Source organism: Sinocyclocheilus grahami, unplaced genomic scaffold (assembly GCF_001515645.1).
Source record: "Sinocyclocheilus grahami isolate Dianchi unplaced genomic scaffold, SAMN03320097.WGS_v1.1 scaffold636.1, whole genome shotgun sequence".
Lineage (NCBI taxonomy): Eukaryota > Metazoa > Chordata > Actinopteri > Cypriniformes > Cyprinidae > Sinocyclocheilus > Sinocyclocheilus grahami.
The window spans coordinates 411,359-428,861 of NW_015505815.1; the positions used below are offsets into that span (position 1 = coordinate 411,359).

The 17,503-nt window shown below is 38.8% G+C and overlaps 1 protein-coding gene across 1 annotated transcript in view; it reads right to left on the minus strand.

The window, feature by feature from the left end:
* Positions 1–17,503, minus strand: part of LOC107558206 (neurexin-1a-like) — a 157,154-nt gene that overhangs the window by 119,973 nt on the left and 19,678 nt on the right. The window contains 2 exon segments of the mRNA XM_016241830.1: positions 2,480–2,814; positions 14,290–14,319. Of these exon segments, the coding sequence (XP_016097316.1) occupies positions 2,480–2,814; positions 14,290–14,319 (365 nt within the window).

Below are 17,503 nucleotides of genomic sequence, written 5' to 3' on the forward strand. Positions count from 1 at the left end.
GTTTACTGCCTGTTCTGTGGATTACTCTTTTGGATTACCTTGGATATATTGTTTGCCCCTGCCTGTCCGACCACGCTTTTAATAAAGCCTTGCAGATGGATCCTCAACTCTGTTGTCACGCCTCCGATGTTACAGAAGCAGACTCTGGAAGATCAGCTGAGACGTGATGAGACTCTGGAATGGCGGCCATTTTGTAGACAGGTTCTGGATTGGTAGCCATTTTATGATAAGTCCTTGTGTTGGCAGCCATTTTATGACAAGTCTCTGGAACGATGCCACGTTCCTCCTCAACAGCCCCGACAGTGAAAGACGAACCACTCATTTGCAGTGCAATGTCAATGTAATGTTCCAAAGTCCAGTTAGTTTCATGAAGTGGCATGAGGGAGCGGAGCGGTTCAGAAAGATATCATTCAACATAAAATGTCCATTGAAATCATGTTTGCCAATTCAATGAAGTCAGTAACATAGTCCTCAATTGACCGATCACTTTGACGAAAGGCGCATGATCTCCACTGCTGCTGATTCCATGTTGGTTGGACTGTAAACACCCAATAAAGCCGCTGGATCCGGGTATGGCTGATTATTCTGTAATGTCGGAGGCGTAACAACAGAGTTGAGGATCCAAGGCTTTATTAAAAGCGTGATCGGACAGGCAGGGTCAAAACACCTGCAAAACAATACATCCAAGGTAATCCAAAAGAGTAATCCACAGAACAGGCAGTAAACGATCACAAACCAGGTAAACAGTAGTGATGTTCGGTTCTTGAACGAATCATTCTTTTGAGCCGGTTCTCACAAATCGAACTGAATCAAACTTTAGAAGATTCTGATGAGTGAGTTGACGATACTCTGCAAGTCTGAGGAGCGTACTGGAAATATGCTTATTATGACTGTTATTAATTTACATTTTATTAAAACCTGCAAAAACCTTTCTGTCGAGTGATGTAAATAAATTTTACAATAGTTTATTGTGCATGCATTTTTTATTTAAAGTTGCTTAAGCGAAATCAAGGAGTTTATAAGACTGGTTTATTCATTCTTTATAGTGTAGACATGTAGAACATATCCGCGTTTGTGCATCAATGTCTGTAATGTGTGCTGTAGGTGTGAAACTTTTAGGAAACTTATCTAAGTTGTAGGCTAGTCAATATTGGTCAGTCAGTCGTATCTGACATAAAGGATCCGCGAATGAAACTGTGACCACAAACACCATTAACTTAAGTGAATTATTTGGCACTAATCATCAATTTGCTTTCACACAAATAACTTTATTATTTCAATATGTGTTGACACAAATTACTTATTTGAATTTTTCATTGAGTTGCGTAGAGAAATGCTTAGAGACGTTATTGCTTGATGACATCAGGAACCGTTGAATCTGATTTTTGAACTGGTTCAATGAGCCGATCTGTCCGAAAAGAACCGGTTTGCGGAAATGAATCGGACTTTGCAACACCAGTAAACAGTCCAAGAACAAAGCACGAAGTCAAGGCAGAAACTAGACAAGATATCAGGCTAACAATAATCAGCAATGTGTGTGTGTGGATGAGTGCAACCTTTACAGTGTCACAGATGGGAAACAGGTGTGGTGTGATAATGAGTTCCTAGGCAGGGGTTATGGGATATGGAGTCCGGAGAAAACAAAGATGAGACCTACTATCGTGACAATTGCATATGCATTCGTAGGAGATTCCCTTTCAGGCACAAAATTTTATGGGAGGAGAGTGTTTAAAAGAATAATGCAAGGTGATTTACTAAGGTTTGCAGTAGTCAATTTACTGGCATTTGCACCATTATGTAACACCCTGACAAAAAACATGTCACCTCATTTTGTGGTTGACATGCCTGCAAATAGTTGTTGTATTGCTCTTGGTAGATTGTGTTGGTCATTATGGATATGAGCTTACTGTGTCTGTGTTCTTTAATTTGCTTATTAATTCACCCGCAGAACTTTCCACTCCCATCAACGCTTTTATGGGATTTCAGTCTTGTGCTAATTTTGCCCTGTTTAGTAAATCTGGCTTTATCTTTGCTATTTAGTTGATACTCATTTTACAATAAAAAAATGGACATCATGGTCCTGTTCCAAAACCTTGTGCTCTGTCTGTACTATCTGAATAGCCAGGTAATTTAAACCCAATTGGACCTCACAAATGATTGATTTGGAATGCATTACATGCAATGGGTATAAAAAGTCTACACCACTTATAAAATGTAAACTTTTAAGTGAACCCAAGTAAAATCATGTCAGATCTTTTTCCACATTTAATGTAATACTGAAATCAACAAAATTCATGAATAAAAGGAAAATGCATTAATTTCAACGAATACTGTATTGAAACACTTTTTGATTTTAACAACAGCAGCCAGTCTTTTTAAATAAGACTATATCATCTTCTTGATTTTTTTTTTTACAATCTGAATAATAGTAGTAGTATTTAAGTACTTCTAGCATGCATAATAATAATAATAATAATACTAAAGATGGTGATGATAACAATAATACCTTGTGATGACGGCAACAGTAATATCAATAATAATAAAATTAATAATAATAATGAAATTTCCCATTGACTTGCTCCACCAGAGCTTCAAACGCCCCAGAACCCAAATTTATGACGAGAGACACAGCTCCGTTTTTCAGTGCCAGGTTGACATAGTCAGCAGATTTTCCAGTGTGCAGCATCAGTCCATTTCTCTGCAGTGTTTTGAATGACAGCGTGATTTCATCGCTGCTGCTTTGGATCGGGCTCAGAGAAAGGTCATAGCAGAAGTATTCTAAACCTTTAAATGTTGCCACATATTCTTCCATTTCTGAAAAAAAAGAAGAAAAAGACAAGTTAAAAACCTGACAACACTGTATGTGGAAGCATATAGGTAGCAAAATTCAATTTAAAATGCAATATGCAAAATGGCAATGCAATATTCAAAATGGCATTGTTTTTCTGTATTTAAATGTATATTTGGTTACACTTTACTTGAAGGGGTGTGCATAAGACTGACATGACACCTTCATAATCATGACATGACATGTCATGAATATGAAGGTTTTTTATGCATGTTTATGACAACTGTCATTAAGTGTCATTCGCTCAGTTATGTCATTTTTAATGCAAATATGACATTATTTGACCTAACCCTAACCTAACCCTACCCCTACCCTTACCCCTAACCATAGCCCATAACAAATACATCTCAAACGATGTCATCTTTGCATAAAAAATTACATAACTGAGCGAATGACACTTAATGACAGTTGTCATAAACATGCATACAACCGCCTTCATATTCATGACATGTGTCATGTCATGATTATGAAGGTGTCATGTCAGTCTTATGCACACCCCTTCAAGTAAAGTGTTACCGTATATTTTCCATTACCCATATGTGCAAAGTTTGTTGCAAAAGGAAAATTTAAATGTAATTATATGATTTACAAACCCGATTCCAAAAACGTTGGGACACTGTACAAATTGTGAATAAAAACAGAATGCAATGATGTGGAAGTTTCAAATTTCAATATTTTATTCAGAATACAACATAGATGACATGTCAAATGTTTAAATTGAGAAAATTTATAATTTTAAGGGAAAAATAAGTTGATTTTAAATTTCATGGCATCAACACATCTCAAAAAAGTTGGGACAAGGCCATGTTTAGCACTGTGTGGCATCCCCTCTTCTTTTTATAACAGTCTGCAAACGTCTGGGGACTGAGGAGACAAGTTGCTCAAGTTTAGGAATAGGAATGTTGTCCCATTCTTGTCTAATACAGGCTTCTAGTTGCTCAACTGTCTTAGGTCTTCTTTGTCGCATCTTCCTCTTTATGATGCACCAAATGTTTTCTATGGGTGAAAGATCCGGACTGCAGGCTGGCCATTTCAGTACCCGGATCCTTCTACGCAGCCATGATGTTGTAACTGATGCAGTATGTGGTCTGGCATTGTCATGTTGGAAAATGCAAGGTCTTCCCTGAAAGAGACGACGTCTGGATGGGAGCATATGTTGTTCTAGAACTTGGATATACCTTTCAGCATTGATGGTGCCTTACCAGATGTGTAAGCTGCCCATGCCACACGCACTCATGCAACCCCATACCATCAGAGATGCAGGCTTCTGAACCGAGCACTGATAACTCCCTTAAAATTATACATTTTCTCAGTTTAAACATTTGATATATCATCTATGTTGTATTCTGAATAAAATATTTAAATTTTTATGCACTGTAGATGATGATAACTTCAAACTCTCTGCAATTTTTCTTTGAGAAACTCCTTTCTGATATTGCTCCACTATTTTTTGCTGCAGCATTGGGGGAATTGGTGATCCTCTGCCCATCTTGACTTCTGAGAGACACTGCTACTCTGAGAGGCTCTTTTTATACCCAATCATGTTGCCAGTTGACCTAATAAGTTGCAAATTGGTCTTCCAGCTGTTCCTTATATGTACATTTAACTTTTCTGGCCTCTTATTGCTACCTGTCCCAACTTTTTTGGAATGTGTAGCTCTCATGAAATCCAAAATGAGCCAATATTTGGCATGACATTTCAAAATGTCTCACTTTCAACATTTGATATGTTATCTATATTCTATTGTGAATAAAATATAAGTTTATGAGATTTGTAAATTATTCCATTCCTTTTTTACTCACATTTTTTACTGTACATTTGCCATTTCCAACAGTAGTCTTAATATGTAAATTGCATGCAAATTTAAACGCTTTATAAGTTGCAAAATGAAAATGTATAACACAAATTCATATGTGTAACATGTTCAAGCAGAAATGGTAGCATAATGATCATTTAAATGCTATTTGTCCTAAATGCATTTAGACTAACAGTTAGAACACTTAGGATTGCATTTTCATCATGACGCGTGAGATATTTGTAGCAAAATTCAATTTGAAAATGCATTCCGAGCTGACCACGCCCACCCTCGTCAATCATTGCTTCAAGGCAGGGATTGGTGGAAGCGTGTTACGTTAGGATCGTTTGAAACATGGCGGCTGGAGATCTGATAAGATCATTGAATTCACTGGCAGATGAAGTGGAAGTAATGTAATGTCTATTTATAGTCTTTACACAGAAGCTTGGCTCCTTAAATGTTTAAACACCAGCTAATTTCAAGACGCTGACGTCACGTGGGTCACCCGCAGTGTAAGACGCTCAAAGCTCAAGACGTTCGGTTACGTTCGATCGGTCGTTTGAACGTTTGATTTTAGCATGGAATACGCTTCATATTACTTACTGATGCAGTAGCCTATTTAATGTGGGTGCGGTTCAGGTTGCGGTCTTTATGTCAAACGGTTCGGGTACAGAATTAAATTGGTGCTGGCTGCTGTCGGATAACGGGTTGGGTGTTCTGTTGTGTACTGTGGATGCAGGTTTACCTAACAGGACCCGTGCAGGACTTTAAACTGCTTTACATCTCTCCGTCAGATAACCTCACGTGCATGATGTGCCATTTACGGGTATTTCCCGATATTTCCCTAAACCGACACACAGCTCATATATTTTTGCGCCACGGGGTGAGAACGTAATGATTACGAAAACTATTATTTATTTTTGATAATTAATATTTTATTTCAGTTAGTTTTGCAATAACTGTTGTTAGTTTCGTTCCGTTTTAGTTTTTCATTTATTTAGATTTTTTTATTTTATTTCAGTTTATGAAAATGTTTTTTGAACAATCGTTTTCATCTTAGTTTTAGTTTACGAAAATAACCTTGATTCTCAGTGAGTGTTCCGGCGAGAGCCAAGCCCACAACTGGGCCAAGTCGATAACTGTCCCCAGAACAGCGACTCGCCTGCTGGGAGACAAACAACTCTTGGCTGAGTTGATTCTGAGCTCAAGAAGCTAAGGTGGCTGAGGAGCAGCGACCTGTGGGCACAGAGCTCGTGTTCTGTTCAGGCTAAAACTAGCCGGTCATCAAGGTAATTTATGATGCAGATTCCCGTTTGCTTCAGAGGGAAGAGAGGAGCCAGGGACAGTCCAATTGGAAGGACAGCAGGCTGGTAAGTCACCCCCTCCAACGCGAATCTCAAGAATGGTCTGTGATGGAGGGCTATTTGGATATGAAAGTAAGCATCTTTCAGATCCATTGATAAAAACCAGTCCCCTGGGCAAACCTGCACAAGCATCTTAAAGTCAACATCCTGAATGGCCACCTCATTAAGGCACGATTCAGGAGCCTGGGATCTTCCTGGGATGGCTTCCCAAGCCTGAAGCCAGGCGGCAAGGGGTCTGAAGTTGTTCAGGCATCAGGTTGCTGCACGGAGGCAGGGAAATGACCACTGAGATTTTGTGAAGAGGAGATGTGCTCTTTATAGCCAGTGGGTCCGCTATTGCAGCACTAGTCATTTTTAACTGGAAAAATTACTCTATTTTTGTGTTCTTGCATTATTGACAATCTATTTTCCTGTTTAACACTGTAAAGCTGCTTTGACACAACCAGTATTGTATACAGCGCTATACAAATAAAGGTGACTTGACTTGACTTGACTAGTTTGCTTGGGCATGAACAAAGTGAGAGGGAGGATCCCAGCGTTGACAGTGTGACCAAGCCTCCAACACCCAGAGCTGAATGGATCGGAAGGCAAACGCAAGACTTCTTTGATGAAAGTCCAGCCTCAGCGGGACATAACCCTCTCCTCTTCTGTCCTGACAGATCAGGACGGTGTCTGCAGCTCAGGCTCCAATGTCACTTTGGGGAGGGGGCCCTGGCGCTTAAGAAAGGGGTAGCACTTGGTAGGCTGAGGGCACTGTCAGAGCACAGGCTTTGGCTTGGACTAAGGCTGAGCGGGCAATAGGGCAGGCTTTTCCAGGCTGTTTAGTCGGTGGAGCCTTCTGGCGACTTGAAACAGCTGCTGAGCTGGAGCGCTCAGACAGGAAGTGGCACGTGCTCTGCGATGACTTCTGAGCTGCAGTAAAATGTTCTACGAAACCATCAACAGCAGGTCTGAACAGTCCAGAGTGGTAGACTGGTGAGTTGAGGAAGGCAGTCCTGTCTGCGCTGATGATCTCCGTCAGTGCTCAAGCACCACCAGACTGGCCACTGTCCTACCATTTGCCTGAACTGTGGCCTTTGTGGCACGCAGGAACTAAACAGGAACTGAACACAATGAAAATGAAACAAAAACAGAACATAATAGTAACACTAACATTATGAACACTATAAACATATAGCCTAGGCTATATGTTTATACAGAACGTGGATTTATTTCCAATCTTGAAAACAGAACAAGAATGAAAAACAAAGTTATAAAATATAATTTTAGCTGTAAAATTAGGCAATGTAACTTCTGTGTTTGGCTGACTGCATTTTAGTTTGATGATGAACAGGCTGCGATGTCAAGTTAGAAATGCTTGAACTGATATGTTGTGTATGATGCACCGGTGCAATCACTTGTCCTTATAAGCTAACATTGGAAACAAAATACTCCTGCATGTTTGGTTGTACAGGTAAGAGTAAGACATCATGTTCTGTTGTTTATGCTGCTATTTGCACATGTAAAACAAAACACTAATGTGGTGTGATAGATAGTGCTGCAGGACTTTTGATCTCCCCGCTTCCTGACATTGGACCAGGAAAACTAAATCTGCTATGTCAAGTTAGGGCATTGGATGCTTATGTCCATAGAGCTGCTCTATGGTGTATAACTGATCAATTGATTTTGTGCTTTGGGTCCCCTAGACGAGGGGCCCCAGCATCCAAGCAGAGAATGAGTAAGATTACCATTGGTCAAAGCCTCAGGATTCCCTGTTCACTTCCAGGTCGAGAACACTGTGTGCATCTGGCTGCCACTTCGTACCTGGATTGTTTGTTTGATTGTACATGTTTTGTGTGTTTCTCGTCGGTCTGTCTGGAATAATTTGGAATATTTTTTCGAATTTCTAACTGGATTACTCTATTTCTCATTGTTCGATTCTCTGGACTTGACTGCTTACACTAGCAAACTTCGCTACCTGTAAGTTCTGCCATTGGGCTGCTGCAAGCTCTCTGTCCCGTTACATCTTCCACCATATTCGGTTCATCAGATGGGCGAGTTACCGCTCCCTCTACCAGTTGCGCTGTTTGTCTACTGCTTGCTATCTGGTTGTGTTGTCTCCCATTTAGTTAGCTGTTTTGGTGATGTGACATGCGATTTTTGCTATTGATTGGCATTACTTGCTCAGTCCAAATATGCTGCGGGTGACAGTTTTTCTCCTTTTTTCTTTTCTTTTTACTTGTCTCACGTCTGTAATGCTATAGTCAATATCTACCATCTCAACAAAGAACCTTGAACTGCCATCAGCGTCTTGATACTGTGACATATGAATACTGTTGGAGGCTTGGAATTATCCATTGTCCATGTTATATACACATCACTGACCACAGGTTTTTATGAGTTTTTTATGCTCTTCCATGCATCTGGTTTAATTATAGGAAGTCATTCAAGTCCATCTCATCGCCTGCCAGCAACACTAGATTCTCTGGACTTGACTGCTTACACTAGCAAACTTCGCTACCTGTAAGTTCTGCCATTGGCCTGCTGCAAGCTCTCTGTCCCGTTACATCTTCCACCATATTCGGTTCATCAGATGGGCGAGTTACCGCTCCCTCTACCAGTTGCGCTGTTTGTCTACTGCTTGCTATCTGGTTGTGTTGTCTCCCATTTAGTTAGCTGTTTTGGTGATGTGACATGCGATTTTTGCTATTGATTGGCATTACTTGCTCAGTCCAAATATGCTGCGGGTGACAGTTTTTCTCCTTTTTTCTTTTCTTTTTACTTGTCTCACGTCTGTAATGCTATAGTCAATATCTACCATCTCAACAAAGAACCTTGAACTGCCATCAGCGTCTTGATACTGTGACATATGAATACTGTTGGAGGCTTGGAATTATCCATTGTCCATGTTATATACACATCACTGACCACAGGTTTTTATGAGTTTTTTATGCTCTTCCATGCATCTGGTTTAATTATAGGAAGTCATTCAAGTCCATCTCATCGCCTGCCAGCAACACTATGCAGTACTCTCTGATCTTTCTCACTGGAAGTGATCAGCAACTTACCTCATTGTCTCATTTGAATGCCTCACATTGTCGTTTTGCACTTTTAAACTGTCGATCTATCTTGAACAAACCTCTTTACCTCAATGAAATTATTATTGACAACAAACTTGATATCTTTCTCCTCACTTATACTTGGCAAGCTCCTGATGACTTTCTGCAGTTAAACTTACTCACACCGAATGGATATAAATACCTGTCCAGACCATGACTGCACGGTAAAGGGGGTGGTCTCTCCGTCTTGGAAACAACCTCCAACTCACACAACTTGATTTTCATGACACCAGTACATTTGAATATATAGTTCTGAAGGCTGACTCTCTCATAATTATTCTACTCTACCATCCTCCTAAGGCTTTGTCATCTTCTGTTCTCCTGCTTGGTGACTTTAATATTCATGTTCATGCTGTTTGCTCCAACTCTAATCAAGATTCAATTTGACTCAACATGTAAATTTTTCTACTCATAAGCATAGCTATATCCTTGATCTGATTTGTACATCAGGGGCTGATATCTCTTACATTTCTTCTTCTGACACTGGTATTTCTGATCATACATTTATTGACTTTAGCTTAAGCTTGCCTGTGCATACGAAATGTCCTAAGACTATCATATTCTATCACAATCTTAAAACTGATATTATATCACTTTTTACTTCCATTGTTTCCTCTGATCTTTCTGAGGTTTCTGGTATCTGTTCTCCCTCCCTGATATTATCTAAATATCATTCTACCCTTTCTGAGATCTTGCAGGAGCATGCTCCTATTAAGACCAGAAGTTTCCATTCCACCCACACTTCTCCCTGGTACACTCTTGAGCTTCGAATCCTAAAGGCTACAGGTAGATGGTTCGAGCATCTTTACAGGAAAACCGGCCTTACTATTCATTATTTAGCTTTCCTTGAACAACTTAATACATATAAATCTGCTCTGAACTTGGCTTGATCTAGTTTTGTCTCAGCTACAATCAGCAAATCATTTAATAGGCCCAAAAGCATTATTTAACACAGTAAATAAGCTCACTATCCTCAATCTCATGATGCTTTAGCTTTGGATAATGGATAGATTTTTTTCATATGGCACCACAAAGAAACAACATCAGGGCTCCACCCTGGCTTCTCCCTCCATCAGTCTGCTCCAGACAGATCAGCCACAACTGTTGTCAATCAGCATCTCATCAAGCACTCCATTTAAACCTTGCCATCGTCACAGGTGTTTGTGTGGTCTTGTCAGTGTTCACATAAAGAGTGTACAGACTCTCCCACGTTAGGCTGGCCGCCCATTAGCCGATTTTAAGGGGGTGTGGCCCGATTCGCGGCTTGTCACAAAAAAAAAAAAAATCCTCTATTGTTTGGTGTCATTACGATTATTTATCTGCTCCCGATCGAGATGGAGCATCCCCGAACTCAAATCATAAATATCAAACATGTTTGATATTTACAACTCTTGATCAGGCTGCCTCTGACGTGATACCCGCGATAGCCAATGAGAGCGAGCAAGCGTCACCTACCAGATGTTGCGTGCTTCTATATCGGAAACTTGGCAGCCACAAACATGGCATGTAACAGAGAACATCACCCATATTCTTTTTTATACTTTGTTTTTCACTGTGAAACAGAACGCGCACCAGGAGAGCCAGCTGACAACGTTGATTGTCCTCTATTTGCTTTTCTTCTCTAGTCACGTTTGGTCTCGCGAGTGTCTGTGAGAGCACGTGTCACTGTGAAATCGTTCCTACAATCAACAAGTGCGTGGTCCCGTGGTCTGGTCGAATCATCTAGTGTGTGCTTTCAGAGGATTATAAGGCTAAAAATTGTTGATTGTCCTCTATTTGTTCAACAAGTGTGTGGTCTCGTGGTCTGGTCGAATCATCTAGTGTGTGCTTTCAGAGGATTATAAGGCTAAAAATCGGTTGAACTGTCTTCATGTCTGTGGTCTCCCATGGTTTTAAAATTGTTTAAGATTTGAAAATCGTCTAGTGTGTGGTCAGCCTTAACTGTGTACTTACTTCCCTGTGATTATCTGTATCATTGTTTCTCAAAGACTGTTACCTTTAGTTGCATTCTGTGCATTCTGGGTTTCATTGTGCTTACCTGTTCACTCATCTGCATTCCTGTCCTTACCATTATCTTTCAATAATCCCCATCTTCTGTTTCTGCCTCTGAGTTACCATGACATAGCTCAGGAGGGCAGCATATCCTCCTGAGAATTTTAGTAATAATATTCCATATCCTACCTGCCTGCCAAAGGCATATGCCAAATTAAAATATTTGAATAGTTTTAATAGTTTTTCATTTATTTTCGATAAAGGTTTACAACAGCAATCAAATCATTTTATCTAATCTAATAACAGCTGACAATGTTGATTGTCCTCTATTTGTTCAACAAGTGTGTGGTCTCGTGGTCTGGTCGAATCATCTAGTGTGTGCTTTCAGAGGATTATAAGGCTAAAAATCGGTTGAACTGTCTTCATGTCTGTGGTCTCCCATGGTTTTAAAATTGTTTAAGATTTGAAAATCGTCTAGTGTGTGGTCAGCCTTAACTGTGTACTTACTTCCCTGTGATTATCTGTATCATTGTTTCTCCATCTGAAAGTAAAAGACTGTTACCTTTAGTTGCATTCTGTGCATTCTGGGTTTCATTGTGCTTACCTGTTCACTCATCTGCATTCCTGTCCTTACCATTATCTTTCAATAATCCCCATCTTCTGTTTCTGCCTCTGAGTTACCATGACATAGCTCAGGAGGGCAGCATATCCTCCTGAGAATTTTAGTAATAATATTCCATATCCTACCTGCCTGCCAAAGGCATATGCCAAATTAAAATATTTGAATAGTTTTAATAGTTTTTCATTTATTTTCGATAAAGGTTTACAACAGCAATCAAATCATTTTATCTAATCTAATAACTATGTCACATTAGGACACAAATCAAAGGCAAAACTTCCACTCTCAATTCTTACTCCTCATATGACTCAAACTGAAAGACAAATGTGCCACCTTTGAAACAAATGTTTGCTTGAGAAGCTCTATTTGTAACTTATAATCCATTGTAGTACATGAAAATATTGCAACAATTATTTGTCATTAATATGTTTACACTAACTCTATCTCACCTGATGTGTTCACAGACATGATACACACACAAATACTGACATGCAAGAATATAAAAACAGGTCTTTTCCAGTGTCAATGTAATTGTGTACAGCTATTTCTGATATATTTTCCAACCTTAAAAGCTATTTTGAGGGAGAGGACAAGCCAGCTATTTGTATGTGAATTTGTGTATTTGCAGTGTATGTTATGTAAGGTTATTTTGTACGGAAGTTCTAAGCGGCCATGCATTATTATTTTTTTCCTTCTTGTTTTCTCGTTATAACGACTTATTTTCTCGTTATCTCGACAAAGTTTTTTTTTTACAATGATTGTTTGGTCTACTGTTGTTATAGTAACGAACTCAACTTTGACACGCATCTGATGGACAGATAAACCATGTGCTCTTACTGTAGCCTATGTCGTGGCTATTTCAGCAAATTTTGCTTCGCCTAGTAATAACGTCTACAAAAATAAAGGCTGATCAATCACGGTTGATATTTCCAGAGACAGTACGCTAAACATTTTGTTTGTGTAATAAGCATGTTTAAATGGTCAAAGCAACACCGCAAACACAGGCGGAGCACCTTCAGGATGCATAACTATTCTCAAATCTTTTAGAGCTGCTTGGATTCAACTCACTTTCAATTTTCCTTTTATTTGAAAGAAAATTATATATAATTTGTCAGTTTTAGTAGTCATTATATGCTGTGACTGATATCATGTGCGTTACAACATATTGATTCAAGCATTTAACATTTATGAATGAATTAAATGTCAGTAATGAACAATACTGCACAAATTATAGCGATCACGAGGAAGGTCCTATTCTATCCCAGACACGTACAGTAAAGTGGACATACAGCATAGCCTACAACACCCCATCAGTTATATTCAGGTCAATAGTCCCACCTGTTGGCGCAGTTTTGTAACTTAGAGAACAACTTTTTTTATGTCGAGATCACGAGAAAATTAAGTCGTTATAACGAGAAAACAACTCTCGTTATGTCGATATAACGAGAAAATAAGTCGTTATAACGAGAAAACAAGAAGCGAAAAAAATGATAATGCATGGCCGCTTAGAACTTCCATAATTTTGTGTGTATGGTTACATAATTATATAATACATAAAATGTTTCTAGGACTCCCTCAAAACTGAGATGCTACATCTTACCCATTTCAATAAATAAATAAAAATATTTACCCATTATGGAAAATAAACATGCCCATTCAGATGAGAAATTTGCATCAAAAGTTGTAATGTGTGATTTGTAATATGAATTACAAGGTTTTTTTCTTCTTCAGCAAATAATTGTTTGTGTGTTTTTGTCCATCTAAAATGAATCCCATGTATGAGTACCTATGTTTCCATCCACCTAATTGTATGCTGATTTTGGGATATCGCATTAAAAAAAAAAAAAGATGCGCATAAATTCTAAAAATGTGCATAAAAAAATTATGCGCTCATCTAAGATACATTTTTCATCTGATAAGAAAACATTCTGAAATGCCTGAGCTAAAGTCTGTTGTCAAAGAGGTGCAGTATAATAATCTCTCAGAACTGTCTCACACGACTGTGCTCCCAAACAACAGGCATCTGCCTCTGAAAGCAAGATAAAACATGACTGCGTTTATTGCGTTTCATCTGCGCACTCTGAGGCGCAAGTAAGTATTTATTAAATACAAAAACAAGACCCAAAATGGTTTCTCCTACTGCAGCAAATTACTTTTTCTTAGTGATATTTGGTGCCAGTTCAGGAAGTGATGATTTTGTTCTCTTAGTTTCGCTGGATGTAAATGTTTTATGCGATATTCCAATTTTGCACTTAAGTTACATTCACAACTTTGGATGGAAACATAGATAGTGATAGATGTGGTGGGATGGGTCTGGATGGGGCACCATTGTACAGATCCTGGAACTTCTGCTGGAGTAGAATATCATCTTATAATAGCACATTCAGAGGATCTGTAACTCTAGATCAAAAGAGGACATGCTCTGCTACTGGTGAATAAATACAGTCTGTCCGAATCTTAATGTCCAAATCATGAATAACCCCAGTGACCAGAAACAGCCCAACAATTAATTCATTAAGTAGGTCTTGAGAGGACAAGAAAGGAAAGGAGTGTAAAAGAAATAGGGGCCATACCTTGGTCGCCCATCATCAGGTGTGCCAGACCTTAAAGGAAAATAAGAGCACAGTCAGCAAAGAATACGGGCCTGAATAAACTGGGACCATGTAATCAACAATGCTTGAGGGTGTGATTAAAAAAAGAAACGCATTCATTTTCTTTTGTCTTAAATATATGTAGTCACAATTTTACAGAGATACACAAATAGAATTTTATAAAAAGCCACTCGAGATTGAGCGTTATAGTGTTTTACTCCAAGTAACCGGGTGTTCTTATGAAGGCTGTGATGCAGGACTCCCTTATCCATGGTATGACCTTGAGTGGCTGAATGCTTTTCAAAAATGTGGTTGCAAAAATATGCGAAAACCAATTGTAACAAAGTTTGTAGGTCGGGAAGAAGGAGGCGGGAACCGGCGAACATTTCAACAAACTTTAATAATAAAATAAACACAAAATAGCGCGACAGCCCCTCGCGGCTGACTGCCGCGCACAAACGAAACCAAAACACAAAATAAACTCCAGGCCTGGTCCTCTCTCGTCTTTCCCTGTCATCACTCCTCCTTTGTATCCTTCCGGAGCTCCTCCGTGAGACTCGAGACCGGTGAGTGGCGCAGGTGTCGCGCATTCGCAATTACTCCACCGGCCTCGCTCCGTTCCCACGGCTCTCGGCCCCGCCCCTCTCATCACACCAATGCTATTTTTTTGTTGTTGTAATAATCAGAATAATCACATCTAACTATGAACTGTTTATAGTTGCCAAGCAGTGTTTACCAGAAGCGACCCTGAACTTTTATATTATCCAGAGAGAACCAATTCTGGATGAACACTCATAATTCTTTTAATTCTCATAATGTCCTGTTCTCAATTTCACTTTTTGCTAAGTCTTGTATGTGTCATTACTGCAATTCTGAGCCTTGTATCATGGTTCCCCTGTGTCTTGGTTTTCTGGATTACTCTTGTTTGCCTCAGACCCTTACTCTGTCATTGTTTTGCATTGCCTGTTTGTGTATGACCTTTGCCTGCCTGTGGATTACGTTTGTGGACTACCCCTTCAATAAACTGCTGCATTTGGATTCTCTACCTACGCGATGGCATGCAGTTTCATGACAGATGTACTTACATACAAATATGTATGTATGTTTTGTACAAATACTTTCATGAGACCAGGCTGATTATTGTGGTGTAATTACAGTATGTCAGATTTTATGTTTAGTCAAAGATCTGGCTACATGAGTTATCTGATTCCTCCTTGTGCTCAAAGTGTCTCTGCCATTGAAAACAAAAATATCCTGTAGTTCACAGTGTGTTCGAGAGCGTTTGATTTACCAGCAGCTCTCTCTGTTTGATTCTCTCTTTTGATCAATTGTTTATTCTCCACAGGAGAAGGTAAGTCTCATCTCAACAGGATGTCTTATGAATCCAGAATCTGGTAATCTATGACTGCAAGGGTCAGGCCAAACTGGCAGTTCAGGAACTTGTTTATTTAAGACTTCTTCAGGATCTTTTAAAGATTGATGCTGGAATTCACATTAACACATATCCATCCATCTATTCTGCAAAGCTGTTTGTCCTCTGTAGGGTCACAGGGATGCTGGAGACTATATATGAAGCAGAAGTAGCTGTGCCAGTACCTGCCCTGTACTAAATTAATTTACACGAATTCTGCTTTCTTCAAATATAAACATATGTGGCACTGAATAATATATATATATATATACATATATATATATATATATATGTGTGTGTGTGTGTGTGTGTGTGTGTAAAGTATATATGCAAAAAAATCATCTGAAAGAGAGATGTTGAGTTAAGGTTGTACATAATGTAATTTTTGATATCTAGAATTACAACACAGAGCAGTGCATCAAAGTAATTATTTTAGCAAAGCAAAGAGATGTGTGTGTGAGAGAGACAGACTCCCAAATCCTATAATCCTTCCGTCTGATCATAGTAATGTAAAAGCTTTTAAATAACTTAATGGAGAGTTTGACTTTCAAATAAAAGCAACATTCTGCGTTTTTTTTTTTTAAGAATATATCCTAGATACACAGACAAGCAGTTCAATTCGTCAGCTCGTTAATTGATGTAGATATTGATCTAACTTACAGAATGAATTCTCAGTTCTTGAAAAGTAAAATAAAACCTCAGATATTTATAACATAAATTTTTTTTTTTTTTTTACTATGACCTTGAACCAAATAGTTTGAACAAATAGTCATGTAATATCATGTTGTGACATGACTAGGCAAATAAATAAATACATCCATTCTTATATAGAACAAACCCATCAGTACTGACTTAGTGTTACTACATTTATCTCAGGGAACTACACTGTAAAAGATATTGCAAGAAAGAAATAAAAAGATCTAGTCAATATCTGTGAATGCATGTTATAAATGCTGTCCATCATACTGGAGTTGCTGTTGAAATTAGTGCATAAATCGTATGATCATTTTTCATTCATATTTTAAATTCAGTTAGGACACTTTCATTAGTTTATTAAATGGAAGCAGTATCTTGGCCTTGGGCATTCCAAAACCAGCTTTCATCTTTTCAGCTGGAGCCATTTGTGTAACTATATCAGTCATGTACATGAATGTATGAATTTAATTAATGAATGAATTGATTATACACAGTCACTACAGGCATACCCCAAAGTGGAGGTATTGTAGCATTTTGAGTGTCACTCAGTGGAGTTCTCTTGCTTGCACTGTACACACACCACAATGGTAACACCCAAAACTCTAAGATAAAAGTAACTCTTCTAAATCTCAACTTAACGGGATATTAGCTTAAAAACTCATGAAGTAACACAATTTCAATATTTTCAAGAAGTCCCATTCAAAGTTTTCTGGAAACTTGAAATCTGCTTACACCTACCCCTATTTTGTAAAGTAGATTGCACACAATAAAATTGTGACAAAATATTCAATAATCATTTTGCATTCGCTCATTTAAATGTAAGCATTGAGGGGAATGGTTAAATCAAACTAACACTTTTGTTTACATTTGGGAGGATCTAAGACAGGGCTGCCCAAACTCGGTCCTGGAGGGCCGGTGTCCTGCAGAGTTTAGCTCCAACCCCAATTAAACACACCTGAAGCAGCTAATCAAGCTCTTATAGGCATACTAGAAACTTACCAGCAAGTGTGTTGAGGCAAGTTGGAGCTAAACTCTGCAGGACACCGGCCCTCCAGGACCGAGTTTGGACAGCCCTGATCTAAGAAGTGG